At 39.9% G+C, this 15,968-nt stretch overlaps 2 protein-coding genes across 4 annotated transcripts; both read right to left on the bottom strand.

Annotated features, from left to right (window-relative positions):
• Window positions 1-696: 696 nt before the first annotated feature.
• On the bottom strand, window positions 697-8,661 carry rskrb (ribosomal protein S6 kinase related b). Its single transcript, XM_068600726.1, has 13 exons — window positions 8,374-8,661; window positions 6,932-7,222; window positions 6,713-6,796; window positions 6,301-6,369; window positions 5,545-5,614; window positions 4,630-4,737; window positions 4,313-4,353; window positions 3,492-3,519; window positions 3,189-3,278; window positions 2,877-2,965; window positions 2,476-2,586; window positions 2,221-2,334; window positions 697-2,120 (listed from the first exon to the last, which is right to left on the bottom strand). The coding sequence occupies exons 1-13, from the start codon at window positions 8,401-8,403 to the stop codon at window positions 1,884-1,886; spliced, it is 1,362 nt and encodes a 453-aa protein (XP_068456827.1). The 5' UTR covers window positions 8,404-8,661; the 3' UTR covers window positions 697-1,883.
• Window positions 8,662-9,003: 342 nt separating this feature from the next.
• On the bottom strand, window positions 9,004-15,417 carry cct8 (chaperonin containing TCP1, subunit 8 (theta)). 3 transcript variants are annotated; one of them, XM_068601240.1, is made up of 16 exons: window positions 15,270-15,417; window positions 14,271-14,361; window positions 14,070-14,149; window positions 13,829-13,978; window positions 13,515-13,695; window positions 13,112-13,173; window positions 12,890-13,027; window positions 12,300-12,478; window positions 12,034-12,100; window positions 11,858-11,945; window positions 11,634-11,749; window positions 11,298-11,369; window positions 10,988-11,152; window positions 10,738-10,857; window positions 10,223-10,355; window positions 9,004-9,295 (listed from the first exon to the last, which is right to left on the bottom strand). In XM_068601240.1, the coding sequence occupies exons 1-15, from the start codon at window positions 15,327-15,329 to the stop codon at window positions 10,248-10,250; spliced, it is 1,677 nt and encodes a 558-aa protein (XP_068457341.1). In that variant the 5' UTR covers window positions 15,330-15,417; the 3' UTR covers window positions 9,004-9,295; window positions 10,223-10,247. The 3 variants fall into 3 exon arrangements, with proteins under 3 accessions (XP_068457341.1, XP_068457343.1, XP_068457342.1); XM_068601241.1 differs by having other exon boundaries at window positions 9,211-9,295; window positions 10,227-10,355; XM_068601242.1 differs by lacking the exon at window positions 10,223-10,355.
• Between the last annotated feature and the right edge of the window lie 551 nt (window positions 15,418-15,968).

Raw genomic sequence — 15,968 nt, 5'->3', positions numbered from 1 at the left:
TTGATTAGTTATTTATCTATAACCCCTGGGTAGACATTTAAATTAACTCTTGCTGGAGAGGATTGAGTTCAGTGGTTTGTGAGCAGCTGTGTGTCTACCTTCGCTGAATACTCTGAGCCAAGATATTTATTTGTTGTCAAAATATTTCTACCTCCTGATGGTCCTAATGGCTGCAAGTTAACTTAGTCTAAATTCTCACTTCAGAGAATACCACCCCAAATATTGACCTGTCTACCATCCATGCTCCATGAAAAAAAAAAAAAACATACAGCCATTTATTATAGAAAACTGTAATGTTGAAGCTGGTCAAGGTAAAAATCCCAATTAATAATTACTTTACATACTGTTGGATAGTTTAATGTGCTGTATAAAAATAAGTCATCTTTTACATGTTGATTCTAAAATACTAATCTATTAAATAACTATAGTAACAGAAGCTTTAAATAAATGTAGGGAAGTATAAAGTACAATAGTATCTTCTGAAATGTGAAGTCGAAGCATATACTACACATTACTAAAGTACAGCACATTTCAGTATATGTCCACTGCTGGATACTGTACAAAATGTATTTTCAAAACCAAACATACAGGCATGTAATATTTCTGCAGAAACAACGTGGTGTAATTGAGAAGCAATGACTCTCATCTGGACAAAATATCCAAATCAGCAGGTCGCTGTTTTTGTAAGAGTTTAATATTCCATCTGTGCTACATGGTAATTACAAAAATACAATGTACCATAACATATAACATCAAATAGCATCCATAAAATGTATAAATAGGATTTTTATAAATATTTTTTTTGGTGACAGTAAAAAGCTTGCTCAGAAACATACATGTGAGGCATTCTGGGTACACATCAGGGCATACTTTGTAAAATCGTAATATAATCTGATGATCGGGTAAGTGCATGGAGGTGTGATTATTGGTTGGTTACGGCAGCCTTAAACAAAAAAAAGTCCTATACTAACTAAATGTTAACTGGAGGTATAATACTGTTGTTCATTCAACCCTTCCAGTTTCAGCTCATATATCAGTACAGCTGGATGCCGTCTTGGAGTCAAAATCCAGGCTTATCTGGGAGAACTGGTGGGTTCTCCCCTGAGTCGCAGGTTATAAATGATTCAAACTAAAGTAGATGTTGAAGGCGTTCACATCTTTATCTGATGTTGTGAAGCTTGCATGACTTTGGATAGTACAGGGGGAGAGACAATCCTGCCACAGTATGAAGGCAGTAAAGGTCAAGTTAGGGAGAGGTTAAGTCCAGAATAAGTTTTTAAGTCAAGGTTACAGCATAATCACTGAGAAGACGAGGCAAGGAGTTTCTTTCATCCACTTCTGTCAAAAGTTGTATCATTATGCAATGATAAAATGAAGGCAGAAGTTCAGAAATACACTAATTTTGCTGAAAAGTTTTAAATGGATTTCTACTTAACCACATCAAACTCGAAGTAAAAAGAACAATATCTGTGCATTGTCTTCAACCAGCATGACTTTTCCATTTGAGGTGAATTTGATAGCAATGTATATAACAGGGCCGCCATGACAATGTCACTTGAAACTTAAAAGAGGTGGACAACAATAGTGCAATCTTTCTTGCCCAACTGTTGAACAAATCCAGTAGGCTTGAAAAGGTGCTCATTGGAGAAAGGCAAACCAGTAAAAAAAATTATGTTCAGCACATCACAAAAAATATAAAACTTCCATTCTAAACTATACTTAAGTAAATTAAATCATAATCTGCAATTTTGGCTTTTACTAAAAAAGACATTGTACAAGGTGCCCCACACCTGTGTGTAAGGGTGAATAAGTGTGCAGAAATACATACATGTAAGCCATTGCTTTTCGTGTGTTGGAAACCATACTTTAAACTGTAAAGTCCATCACACAAACACTTCTCTACGGAGGCCTTTTTCCTGAGGAGGTTTCAGCGGGAGTCCGGGGCCGGGGAATGGTGCAGCTGTGTGGGTTTGTACGGTGGCATCCAGCTGTGTATCTGGTGTGGACGGAGGGCTCAGGAATGAGTCGTAGTCAAATCCTTTGAGAGGCTGCAGAGACAAAGTGAGGCCTCGTCGAGCTTTAGCAGCTCGGTCTGGTCTCTCTCTCAGCTCCAGAATCACCTGAACAGTGACAACAACCACAACAAAACATTGCTTTCCCCAAAATCACAATCTGACTGATGTTTGAACAACCAAACTAGTTCAGAGATTCATCTGTTACCTCCACAGGCTGGCGCTGCAGTAGGGTGAGGTCAAAAGTTGTTCCATAGAAGAACGTTTGGCGTTTGAATCGATCGAGGGTCCTCAGGCGGCGGGTCGGAGTTTTGCACAAAAGCTGGTCAGAGAAACGTAGGTCATGATATGATTTCCAACAAGCCAAACTAAGTGGATAGTGAATACTGGTGCATGTAATCAAATAGTGAGAAGTGCCGATTTTCAGGTTTCGTCGTAATATGATGGCACTTTGTGTAATTACCTCCGTTATTAACAAGGCCAGTGGGGAGCTGAGGCTGAGGGGCATTTCATAGGGAAAACACCTCACTTTCCTCAGCATACTGCAGTGGTCTGGCTCTGGGGGCATGGGGAACTGAGGAGAGTTTTAGGCACATTAAGAAAAATAATTTAGGGTGTTTTCATTTGAAAAAGGCCAGATTTTAGACTTTTACATCTCAAAACACAATGCTTTTAATGACCAAATTTAAGAAAACATGAATCCCTTTGAGTCCTTTAAACTAAATGTAAATGTACCTCATGAAGAACGCATGAATATTCTACACAACCTTCTTCAACAGCTAAAATCTCAGCTACGTCACAGAATAGAAGGACTGTGAGCAATATCTGCTCATCATGCCGAGCCTACCGGCAACAAGAGCTCACCTTCCCAGTAACCAATGAAAAAAGCAGGATACCCAGCGACCACCAATCAGCTGCATGGTTGTAGGGTCCGCCACTGAGCACCTCTGGGGCTGTAACGCAGACAGAGCATGCTCACAGCACTGCATGTACTATATTTATGTAAATTGATATATATATATATATATATATATATATATATATATATATATATATATATATATATATATATATATATATATATATATATATATATATATATGTTCATCAGTATGACAGATTTTTTTAAATGCACAAAACATAATATGTCCTCAGCATCTGCCGAATATTTCTCACCCATATACTGGATGGTTCCACAAATGGTAAAAGCTCTTCCTCCTCTCTCCAGTCGACGGGACAAACCAAAGTCAGCTAAGCGGAGGTGTCCTAGAACATATCAATTCATCCTCATCATTATTCATGCGTGACATGAGATTCTTCTTAGTGAGGCAGTTACAACTGGTATAAAATATATAAATAGGAATGGTATGCACTGTTTGCATGAATGTGCAGTGAGTGACAGATGTGCACACTCAGAACGTTCTCTGGAAAGTTCTACTCTCACCGGAGGTATGCTGCTCTCTGCTGGTTATTACTCACCATTGTCTGCCAGCAGGATATTCTCCATCTACAAAAACATTGCCAAAATGACTAAATTAGCCACCCATTCATATTACATAACAAATGTACCAAATTAACTATGATAAGGAAAATATTCTTGTAGCAGATTTTACTGAGCATGAGATTTATTTTTCTCATTATTAAGTTGATAATTCATTCTTATTTCACACACAAAGTTGGGCATTTTAATCATACAAAAAATAAAAGCCATAACATGTCATCTGTAGTCTGAGATTGAAAATGTAAATAGCCACGTTGAAAAAACACATCATATATTGTATTTTAACTGCTTTGATACATTTCAATATAATTCTACTTCAAAAAAATATAGATGTACAAAAGAAACACTTTAAATCCAGCATCACAGGACAGACTAGCAAACAGAAATGTACACGTGTTGACAGATTTGGAACCACTTCTGTTAATGAATAGATCCGGTCTGAAGTAGATCTGGATAAACCTTTGGCCTGTCGCATTTCTTTTCTTTCTCCTATTACTTGATGCGCAATGTATATGTGACTTAGCTATTTGCTCCTATGAAGATATGCATATTTATACAGTTATAACCAATGCTTTGCCTCCATGTTAATGGATGATGTCTTGTAAGCGGTGTCTTGGATTCTCATGTTGGATGGCAAAATGTTTGAAACAACAGAGAAATAAAACTTCCCTGGTAATTAAAGCCAGATTCAAACTCTTGGTTTAAAATAAATACATGTCTCTGCATTATGTATTCCATTAATCAGAATACATTGTCTGTCAAGTTGATCCAAAACATGTGAATTACCTCCCCGTCTTACCTTCACATCTCTGTGAATTATCCCAAAGTCGTGCAGAAAACCTGCAAAAAAACAAAACAAAAACCTCAAAGAAGAAAAACAAATTTAAAACATAACTAAAATGTTTTAAATCCTACTGACACACCTAAAATCCATGCCACTGCATTGTTGCTATGGCAGATCCTTTGAGAGCTCCTGTCATTTTAATGAGTCCTCTTTTTTATAATTACTTAAACTTAAATACTGTTAGCTCAGGAAACCTTCCTGTAGTCACCTCTGATACAATTAGGATATTTGAGGATAAAGGTTAGGTGGTAAATATGTATGCACATACTCACCGAGCGCACATCCCAACTCCGCTGCGAACACTCGCACTGTGTCCTCTGGGAACTGACCAATCATCTGCCAGTAGGTGTACAGGTCTCCTGTGCTGCAGTAGTCACACACTGTGGTCGGAGAGACAGCATTAAAACATGTTTCTGTCATGTAATGTGGTGTGTGAGGAGTTGTAAAGGTCAGCGGGAAGTGGAACACACACTGGTGAAAGAAATTAGAAAAGAGGAGAACAATCTGGAAGTGAGGAGAGAGTAAAACTATATTTATCTACAAACCAAGCAAAGGCGATTTACTGTAATCTGTTTTTAGTCACTCTGCCAAGCACACAGTCTTAGAAAACAAAGGCAAAAAGGTAGGTTGAGGTAAAAAAAAAAAAAAAAAGGGCATAGGTGTGTGTGTGGATTAATGGATAATCCCGTTCTACTTGTAATACATTAAAATGGCTTTAAATAGTCTTGATTTGCTCCAAATATGGCCCATATCTACATTCATGCTTTATGATTCAGTGATGATTCACTGTATAAGCAAGCAAGGGTGTCCTCTCTTTTGATTGTGACACGTGTTCTTGCTGAGCTGCAGCAGCGTTCAACATCTGTTCCCCGGGCTAACTTTGCTCTCTTTTCGCAGGAGGTGGGGTAGCAAACAAACTGGGTCACACTTTCTGGTCAGTGGCTGATTTGGAAAAAAGGGTAAATGCTCTGGAGGAGAGGAATAGTGGACAGAGTGGATATAGGCAGTGGTAAATAGGGGAAGTAGGGGTCTCATGTATTTGGTTCTTCTGATCTTGGTGTCAGGTTGGGGATGGTGAAGAGGTTATGGACAAGACTAGCAGTGTTGAGGTGAAAACAGGTGGAGTGAGGGTTTTTGGGTAGTGGATCTGGGTTGGATTGGGTCACTATAGTCTCTGGCTGACTCACTAATGTAGAGGTGGCGCTGAGTCTGCCAGCAGTCCTGGAGGTCATGGACAAATGGGTGGTGAACCTGGCGCTGCGGGCAAAAGTCCAAGATCAACCTGAAAAATCTCCAATCTGGCCAGCGATCTAAGAGAGCTCTATACTTCTAACCTCACTGGGTCTGACGAGTTTTCTGAGATTTGACATTACTTACAATTTACGATGTTGTTGGTTTAATTCAAAGGCTCACAATTGACATGTTTGGAATTAGAAATGAAACTGGTTAAAATTAGACATCACAGATGCATTATTTTTGAGATAAGAGGGAATTAAAATAGGTAAAATGTATCCTCTCCTCAGACCAATTAAAATGTGTCCCACAACATATCAAATGAGGTCTGAATACAGACACAGCACACGCTTCATTATTGGATATGTGTAATGGCATATTATCTGTATGAAATATTTGATGTTCCTTTTCACAAACTCTATACGTTCAACATTTGAGTTAGATCTTAATTCTGCAAACATTTAGAGACTGATTGCAAAAAAGAAGGTAACCTTCATGTGAAACAGGAAATTCCTGACTTATATAAATTTGCACGGCCCCCTGTGATAGTTTGAGTATAAACATAACTGTTTATCCTTTTGACAGCTTAGAGAGCCTAATTTAGTTTTAATTTAGGATACAAAACTCCAAAACCAATCCAAAGATTAATATTTGAAAAATTTCAAGATGCTAGTTTTTCTAAAAATCCACAAGCTGTTCCGAAAACTCACCTGGACAATAACTTCTTCTTTTGACTGCTCCAACACCCCAAGTCGTAGAATCTCTGATTTAGGAATAACCTGTTGGACGTCAAAAATACTGAGATGAAATAAGACTACACAACACACACTCAGACTCCAAGGAATTTTGACATGCATAAAAACCCAAGTTTAATTATTACAGTTTACTGTTAGAATTGCAGTGATTTGTATATTAAAAGCCTTGATGGTAACATTTAAAATGACATGTCCTGACGGAACAATAATTTGGCAATTAATAATACACTTTTAGTCAATTTTACAGGTCAGAAGTCAAAATAGTAGTATGCCAAACCTAATCTAATACTCTCCATTTTATAATTTAAGACTATTTTCAACTGGCTGTTCATTTCAATCATATAAACTCATTTAAAAAGTGACTCACTTTGACAGCATATGTTCTCTGCTTGGTCTTGTCCTTCACTTTCAGGATGGGTCCAAACGAACCTTTGGCGATGTAACTCAACACCTGGTTGAGTGAAACGCAGTCACAGAGGCAGAAAGAGAGATACCGACACAAAGACACAGCCATTATCCTATCAGATCAAGCCTTACTCATTATTTATGTGTAAGTATATGTATTTATGTTGGAATTGAGGTTTACCTGAAAGTGTTCGTGCCCAGGCACAGTTTTGTGAGGGAATTCAGGCAGGAACAAGGTAATGAAACCCGGCAGGCTCCACTCCGATCTCAGCTTGCCTGGGCCAACTCCCGCCAGCCTCAGGACGTGCTCCGGGATGTCGGGTGCCTTGCTTTGGAGCATTCGATGCTGGCCCAGACGCAGGGCAGGAGGGGCCAGGCGACATAGGCCTGCTGGGATAGACAGACCCATGCTGGAGAGGAAGCCACGCCACCCAGATGAGAAGTCCTCATCTTCCTGCCCTTCAGCTGACCGCTGTAAGGGAGACAAAGGTCGAGGAATGCACAGAGGAGTGTTATGGTACAGAATAAGAGGTGGTGCTGCAGGTGCAACCCCACAATATGGATCACGTCCATGAATATATTTTTGGGGATTTTTCTACCAACATCTTGAGGGCCTCATAAGCATTTCTGCATGTCCAACTCTACTATTCATTTGTGTTTTATGCAATCAACACTCATTAAGGCAGGTGTGTCCTGCTAAAAGCCATTTTCACAACCCACAAACTCATGAGCCAACACTGCTGGTTTAAGCTAAGCAGGACGAAAGGGAGGCCGTTTAACAATATATTTATAGTCACTGTTTTAACCGGGGAAACGTATGCATTGCTCAGTGCAAACATTATGCAGTTGGAATACAGTATGTATGGGTAATACAGGGGTAATGTTTATTACATTTGCAAAGTGGTCAGTTTTATTTCACTTTGTGGCCTTGTGCAACCCACTACAACGAACAGATGGAGCTGCCGTGGACTTCACTGTTCCAGTTTACATTTAAGATTGAACAAGAGAGAAAAAATAAGGCTTGTTATACATCCAATCTGCATTGACCCAGTCACACACAACCATCCCCCCGAGCTGTACAACAACAGATCTGATGCTCTGTGGTGCAGGATGTGTGTAATCAACCACGCAGGATGTTATTTTCAGAGCCAAATGAAATGGCAAATCTATCGTCACTTAGCAGAATTAACTGCAATCAATGTCCCATCCGCCTGACGTCTGAGGCAAAGCAAGGGCAGGGTTTGATTTGGACATTGTTATAAGGCGTTTAATTGAAAATAGATTTCAGATCGTCAATACCGGAAGAGTGAAAAGGTCTTTTTCAAAGTAAAGGTTTAAAGATTAAAAAGGTACTTATGAAGAGAACAGAAACGATGTCCGGGGCCACTATCAAGCACTATCCACTACAAATGTATCATTAACCACGCAATTGTATTACAATTAATCTAAATATATTTCTAAATAAAACGTTTAAACGCAGCGATCCAGGATTAGCACCGTCGTGGCTACCCCAGGAAGCACATAGTCTCTAAGTCACCATGGAAACAGGAACCCCCCGCCCCCCCTTCATCCCCCCTTCCGTGCGTCACACCTTTCCGCAACCAGGAATTTGACTCAACTCACCTTCCTGTTTTTACTCCCGTCGGCCCCCATCGGTGTGACGGGACAGCAGCACCGTCGGCCCCGTGCACCGTCTGCTCCTCATCCAGGCACCTCACATGGAACTACGCGCCTTCCCGGCAACAGTTTTGTGCACAACACACAGACTGATTCAAAAGGTAGGAAGACGCTGACTGAGAAGCTTTCTCAACAATCTGCAGTATCCTCTCCGGTGCAGAAATGTGACAGATATGGCGACATGAAAAGAAGTTAATCCCGAGTATGGGCAACCACGGCGCAAATCCGCCCACATCTTCGCCGTCCAATGAGACCGCGGCCTGGAGTCCAGCTCCCCCTGCTGCTCGGTGTAACCAGAGGCGCATACATCTATTCTACGTATAAATTAAAATGACCATGGCAAATCTCAAAGCACGACATGTTGGTTTTGTTCGCAGGGAACATAATAAAAGCATCAATTACACTATGAATGCATTCTGGAGTGCAAGATGGTCAATCGAGCACTTCATTCATTTTTCAGATCACTTGTTCTAAAAATAACCTGTGCATGCATATTCTTGCCGTCTCAACACGATGTTAATAGCAAACCCACGAGGCAACATTAAGGGTAAATTGATGCAAATCCAAACAAAAACATGACAGTCCAAGTGTCTTTTTATTTGGGACAAAGAACAAATAAAGCAAACAGTGCCATCCAAACATTTGACTTTCACATTTCTTAAATCAATGTGTGGTAATTTCTACAAAATAAACCAAACTGTTGAGCTTTAAATAAACAAGTAGAAAAGGTTTCGTCAATCCATGTGGGAGCGTTCGGGGAGAAAGGGGCAGCAGCAGCTGGAAGGCATCAGCTTCAGTCATCCTCGTCAAAGTCCTTCTTGCCCCCCTGGGGAGGTTTGGGTCCCCCTGCTGGTTTAGCCATGATGATCTGCAGGGAGAAAAGACAGCGGTCAGTTGTCTGGAAACCAAAAGCGCAGAAGTCCTCTCAGCAGGCGGTTGACTCGGATGCAGGCAGGTTACACATTTACAGATTGGTTAATTGAGGCAGACCTGCTGGCAGCAGTGGGTGTGGCAAGAAAAAGAGAAATCAAAAAAGTGTGAAAAATCTTAACTTAAAGTCAGGCTCAAATAAGAGATAAAATAATACTTTATTAGTCCCGCAGTGGAATAATGATAAAGGGCAATATTTTCCAAGTCAAAGGGCTGATTTGAATCCCAAAGTGGGCCATCTATGATGATGAAATAATTGTACACATATATGGGCATACATATGCTAAAAGAGAAAATGTGCTGCAATCAATGCTTTAAAGACTAAAGAAATATAAATATATGTACCAAGAGAAGAATAAAACCCCCATCCGGTTAAATATCATGGCACTTTGTACCAGTTAATGGTCATCATTTGATCTGAATGAGAATTTTCTTGAAGATGGTGTAAATAATCGCACACCGTGGCAGTAGTTGAGTAAGTGGACGTAGTGGAGATTCCAAAATTTTTGATGAAGTAGAATGTCTTGACAGTAATTGGAGGAAAATGACCCTCCAGAGAACAAAGCCACCCCTTTACATGTTCCCTCCATATCAAATTATATTACATTTTTTACTTTTTTTTATTATTATGCACTTGCTGGAGGATGTCCACTGCAATAAAGAGTTCATGCGGCATGCCATCAAACCATACTGTATCTGTTTTGTGCAGGTTTAAATAAGTGATTTAGTCCACTGTCAGTGTCACACTTGGTATTATTGAAAAACACCAGAGAAGCTTCCGTTAGTAGTGACAGGCAAAAGAAATTCAGTGTCCCATGAGCACATCTGTGTGAGTAATAAAACACACACTCATTCCAGGACCTACTGACGGAGGAGGGAGCGTGTGCCCTCTAATGATGAGTTTCAAAATTATCAGGCGCCTCATCCCAATCGTCCTTGTCCCAGTGGCCTCTTTGCTTGGGTGTCTTTGGTCCACCCGCAGCTTTAGCCATGATGATCTGCGTCGCACATGTATGTATACACACACACTAACGTCAACTACCTGGAGACTATTAATTCACAAAGGCCTTCCCAATAACACTCGACCTGCTGAATTTAAGAATATCATTTGGGTTTTTCATCAAATTGTAAACAGGTCAAAAAATTAAAACCTAAGATAAATAATTTGTTTGTAACAAGTCATCTGCTTTATGTGTATATAACCTGGTGAGGAAAAAGTTATTAAGCCAATTCCTTCATTAAAATACACTATTATTCCAATGCCATACACAAACTACAAAAGAAAAACGTGTATACAGTTGAACCAGCCAGTAAGTTCCTTCATTTGGAAGTTGCTTTTAATCATCTGTGTTGCAAGTATTTGTGAGTTTTTGTACACACCTGGTCAACTCTCAGTACTGTGATGGCAGCGTTGGTGGCCATTTTGATGCCCCAGAATTTGACAAGGTAAGGCTCCAGAATGCCAGCTTCAAGCATGTCCTTCACAGCAGGGCCATCTCCCTAAAACAACACCACATCCACAATATCAGTTATCAGAACCAAAGCATTAAAACTAGCCACATTGTTGAATGTTAAATTAGCCAATAGACTACACTTCATTTAAAATGCATCTTCTCCTTTACACACTCACCTCAATGTCAAATCCCATGTTTTTGTTTCCCTCATGATGTGCAGAGTACATCTTTGAGATGAGCTCGCTACCCTTCACACCAGAGTTCTCAGCAAGCGCACGTGGCAAAGCCTCGAAGGCTTCAGCAAACTTCTTAATGGCATACTGTTCGAGACCCGGGCAGGACTACAGTGAGGGTAGGGGGTGGGGGAGTGGGGAGAGAGAAAAAAAATCATGTTTCTGCAGTGAAGACAAAAAGGGCAAAATCCCTAAGGAAAGGCATTTGTCTGAACCCAGTGAACAGTCTGTGTATTTACTCAAATCTGCATACCTCTCCATATAAGGTGATCTGTTTGGCCAGTTCAATCTCAGTGGCTCCTGCTCCAGGTACCAGTCGCTTGTCCTATAGACAGGGAAGAACACAGAAACTGTAGCTGTTGTGCAGACCAAGCAGAAACTGAAAGAAATTGAAGCGTTCAGCTGAAACACTAAGGCATAAAATAAGTAAATACATATTCACTTGACAGTTGAGATTTGTTGATACTTATAAATAATGATAAAACAATTTGTGTTGAAATGACAGCGCAAACAACTTAAAATAGACAGAGTCTTTAATGTATACTTATTATATTTCTTATTCCAAAAAGCCTACAGTGATTTGACTTACCCTGACCAGAACCTTGAAGGTGTTAACTCCATCATCTACAGCCCTCTCAATGTCATCCATCAGGTTGTCAGTGGAGCCTCTGATCAGCACCGTTGAGATGATACCGTCTTCCTTCTCTGTTTTAACAAATCATGACCAAACAATATATTGAGTTTAAGACTCAAATGGAGCAAATATCTGGTCTAAAATTAACACTTTCATGGTTGGAGCAAAGAATGACTTACCGTGTTTAAAGACCACCACCTGAGTGTCCCCCACCTCATTGAGGTACACATTGTCACAGTGACCCATCTCCTCTGGAGTTGGGGCCGTCTAAAAAAACAGAAAAAAGCATTATTAAATATGATATAATGTTGCGTTTCTTTGATACCTGATCTGAAGAAAACATGACGATACTCACCATCCTTGGCAGTGCAATAGCTCCTAGAGTCTTGCATAACCGCCTGAGGTCCCACTTTGAGTTAAGCCTGATGGGAGAAGGATGCGGATTAAGGACATTGCAAAAAAAAGGTATACTACCTCATTGACGTTGAAATAAATCTATGTCAACACAGGCATCTCTCGTCTTCCCCAATGTGTTTGAAGACATTTTCATGAAACTTTGATGGAAAAATGTTTTGGTAACTCTCCACTTATTTGAATCATCAAAGGTCATGTGGGTCTTACCTGACAACCATGAGGTTGTATTTGTTGGCGTAGTGCAGTGCCATGTCAGCCACTTTCCCCCCAGTTACCACCACGTTGGCACCAGACTCCTTGATGGCCTTCACCTGAGTCTCCATCATATCTTCCTCTCCCTTACTGAAGTCCATGAGCTCCTTTGCATTTTTTATCAGCACTGTGCCCTATGAGAAAAATATTAGTTTTAGCACCTGTGGCAAGAAACTTCCTGGCAATAGGCTTTTTTCACAGCAGACATTTTTACTAAAAAGGAAAAATACACGTGTTACTTCAAACTTTCATGAGTCACGACACTGACATTAAGCCTGCATGCACAACAACAGCCTGCTACACGGAAGCTGCTAAATGTCATTCAGCCATCATCAAGTATATCATTTAAACCTGAGCTTTTCCTGATGTGACATGCCAAAATGATTTCATTTTAGGTCAAATCCTAAATGTGTCAGATGTGAAACAGACTCAAACCTATTAGGTGGCCAGCATTTATGAAAACATCAAATCTAAGCTGAATGTATTTTAGTTCTTGTGGGTCAGAATTTGGTAAAGCATCCAAGAGAGACCAACATATTCATTACCTTGGTCTCTGTCACCATGCAGTCAAAGGGGCAGGAGAAGACTGCGATCTTCGCATCTTTTACTGATGTGATGTCCCCCTCGGCTTCCTTCTTAAAAACCATACCATGGAGCATGGAGGAGGCCGTCAGTCCACAACCCTGAAAACGCCACAGACATTAACTTGGAGGCCAACAACGCATCCAAACACAGACAGAATATATTCAAAGGATAATGCTGCTTACCAAAATCTTGCAAACTCTGACATTATCAACATTAAAATTTCCGGACTCTGGGAAGATGGACACTGTAGGATAAACAAGTAAAGAAAATAAATACTTAAAGAAATTCTAAATTAATATTACGATCAACTTAAATTATATTTAACTATGAACAGCAAGTGTTGTTCAGGTCAGGCGTTGGAAACCTTTTTGGTATGAACTGCCATTTAAAAAAATGTTTGAGTACGGCAGGTCTTTATGGAAGAGAATTAAAAACAACTACTATAAAAGAACAAACTGGGCAACTATCAATGGCTGTGAAAGAGGTAATTTTGCATAAGGATGAGATGGCACTTTAACTATCACATATATTGAAAGTGTGCTGTTGGTTACGGTATGACCTAAGTAGTCTGGCTTGCTAACTCACCACAGGCCTGTGCGATGAGGTTGGCAAGGAAGTCTTCGTTGCCATACTGCTTACTCATGACGGCTGTACGAATGAGAGAGGTCACCTCCTTAACATCATGTAGGTTCTCTGCGGAGGAACATACGCAGTCTGACAGGATCTCCAGAGTCCTTTTACACGCGTTCTGATAGCCTTCAATCACCTGAGCCAAAGAGGAAAGAGGACATTGAGCAAATGACAAAATACATTTCTTCAGAATGCAAAAATGTATGTTTTGTATGAATATCTGTTACAAGACCGTTATATCAGCAAACATGCATGACAAAACCGGTCACCTCTGACACCGACAGTCCCATTCGAAGAAGCTCTTCAGCCAGCTCCAGTAACGCTCCAGCAAACACCAGGACAAAGTTTGTACCGTCTCCAACCTCCTGCTCTTGCATGTGGGACGCCATTACAATCATTTTGGCGGCAGGATGCTGCACCTGTAAAACAAATGATGTTTGTGGGAACAGTTAAATTTAATAACTCAATCCCATATGCAATACGTTACACAAGACTATGCAGTTTCCTTACCTCGAGCTCTCTGAGAATGGTTGCTGCGTCATTAGTGACAAAGAGTTTCTCCAAGTGGTTGATGACCATTTTGTTCATACCTGAAAGACACGGTCATAGTTTGACATGACTGATAATGTTGTATCACCAATATACATTTTATTAAGTAAAAACTTAAAGATTTAATAAAAATGCATCTTACTGATGGGGTGCAGAACTTACCATTTGGCCCATAGGCAGTGCGTGTGGTCTGAGAAAGCTCCTTACAGGCTTTGATGTTACGATACACTGCCTCTTCAAGCCCTGAATAGTGCTGCAACGGAGAAAAAAAAACTGCTGTGACTTTTGTAGAGAATTAAATTGCATCTAATCTCTTTCCTGAAGAAACTATTATCCATATTGGACAACCTGGACCACCCTCGTCTCCACCATTTACTTTTTACAACAGACTCATCCGGCTCCGATGCCACAAGGACAGATGCAGGACATCGTTCCTGCCCAGTGCAATAACACTTTACAATAAAACATATCTAGCCAAATCAATCACTCAACTATAAAACCGTTACAATGTTGTTGGGCTACATCTAGCACTATTGTGTTGTTAGTTCGTTTAATATTACTCCGTTTACACATTGTGGATTATTATATTTAATATTGCTTTACGGGCATGTATAAATGCTGCTGTAGCGACAAAATGTCCCCTTGCGGGATTATTAAAGTACCAATCTAGCTAAGTTATCTCATTAGTGTTCATGTCAAACAAATAGTTTCTGGCCTTCTAAATAGTAATTAAATGAAATGAGATTTTGATGAATCTATCAGCAGTATCCAGGGGACAAGCAACTTGGCCAAAAACCATCATGAGAGATGCGCTTAAGCTAATCCACAACAAAAAGCATCTCTGAGCAGCCATACGCAGCCAACAACCAAACTCTTAGCTATAACAGTTTGCTCATAGCTAACTGGGTGTGACAACTGTACAACCCTCTGTTATCATCAATACACCTGATGTTACAACACTGCAGACACATGTGGCATGTTTAAGTTCTAGAGAGGAAAGTGAAGAGGCGCAGGCGAGACGCGGCCTGGCTTCCTTCTAGAAGTCTCCCACATGACTGCGGATGAGCGTGCAAACTCGGCGGCTAACGCTAGCTAGCATGCTAGGTAACAACCAGACACTAAACGCCGCCGAACTACTCCAACAAACCGATTTGAACTCACTTTGGCACCATCCTTTAGCATTTGGGCAAAGCCCGGAGCTTTGGGAACGTGAAGAGCCATTTTCGGATATTTAGCAGCCCCGTTATCTTGGAGAAGGTTGCCGCGGCGTGGGTTCAGCGCGGTGTACAAAGCCGGAGAGACAGGGGAGGAGCACTTTCAGCGAGGCGTGGGACTAAAGACGGAACACAACAAGGGACAAACTGAGCGATTCTCGTTTCACCTGCGAATACACCACTGGGGAGCGCTGTTGCCCTTTAGGTTTATCATCATTGATGTACTTTTAGAACAGTGCTTCTCAACCTTTTTTCAGTAATGTAACCTGTGAATTTAATTTCCAGCCAGCTAACCCCCAGCCAAGCACTATTGATTATAGAATATATATATATATATATATATATATATATAAATATATATATATATATATATATATATATATGTTTCAGAACTTTATTGAGTTAAATGATTTTTTAATGGATGCTAATTTAGAATATGTATATAGTATACATATATATCTCTATATATAGAGAGATATATATGTATATATATATATATATATGTGTGTATATATATATATATATATATATATATATATATATATATATATATATATATATATATATATATATATATATATATATATATATATATATTCTATCTCACATACACCCATGTAAGAACTTTTTTTTAAAATAACTCAAA

Source organism: Clinocottus analis, unplaced genomic scaffold, assembly GCF_023055335.1.
Source record: "Clinocottus analis isolate CAN_PGR_092001 unplaced genomic scaffold, fCliAna1.0.p SCAF_5, whole genome shotgun sequence".
Taxonomy (NCBI): Eukaryota; Metazoa; Chordata; class Actinopteri; order Perciformes; family Cottidae; genus Clinocottus; species Clinocottus analis.
The sequence above is the reverse complement of the archived record's forward strand: the minus strand, read 5'-3'. Positions and strand labels throughout refer to the sequence as shown.

Bases quoted from the DNA above. Each gene is read 5' to 3' on its own strand.
- rskrb (XM_068600726.1), bottom strand. From the start codon at position 8,403: ATGGGGGCCGACGGGAGTAAAAACAGGAAG. The intron at 5,615-6,300 runs GTGAGTTTTCGG...TTTTGCCCGCAG, and splicing joins AAGAAGAAGTTATTGTCCAG to CGCCAGGTTCACCACCCATT. The intron at 3,279-3,491 runs GTGAGTAATAAC...GATATGTTCTAG, and splicing joins TATCCTGCTGGCAGACAATG to GACACCTCCGCTTAGCTGAC.
- cct8 (XM_068601240.1), bottom strand. From the start codon at position 15,329: ATGGCTCTTCACGTTCCCAAAGCTCCGGGCTTTGCCCAAATGCTAAAG. The intron at 13,979-14,069 runs GTAAGGAAACTG...TTTGTTTTACAG, and splicing joins CCATTCTCAGAGAGCTCGAG to GTGCAGCATCCTGCCGCCAA. The intron at 13,696-13,828 runs GTGACCGGTTTT...TCTTTGGCTCAG, and splicing joins TGGGACTGTCGGTGTCAGAG to GTGATTGAAGGCTATCAGAA.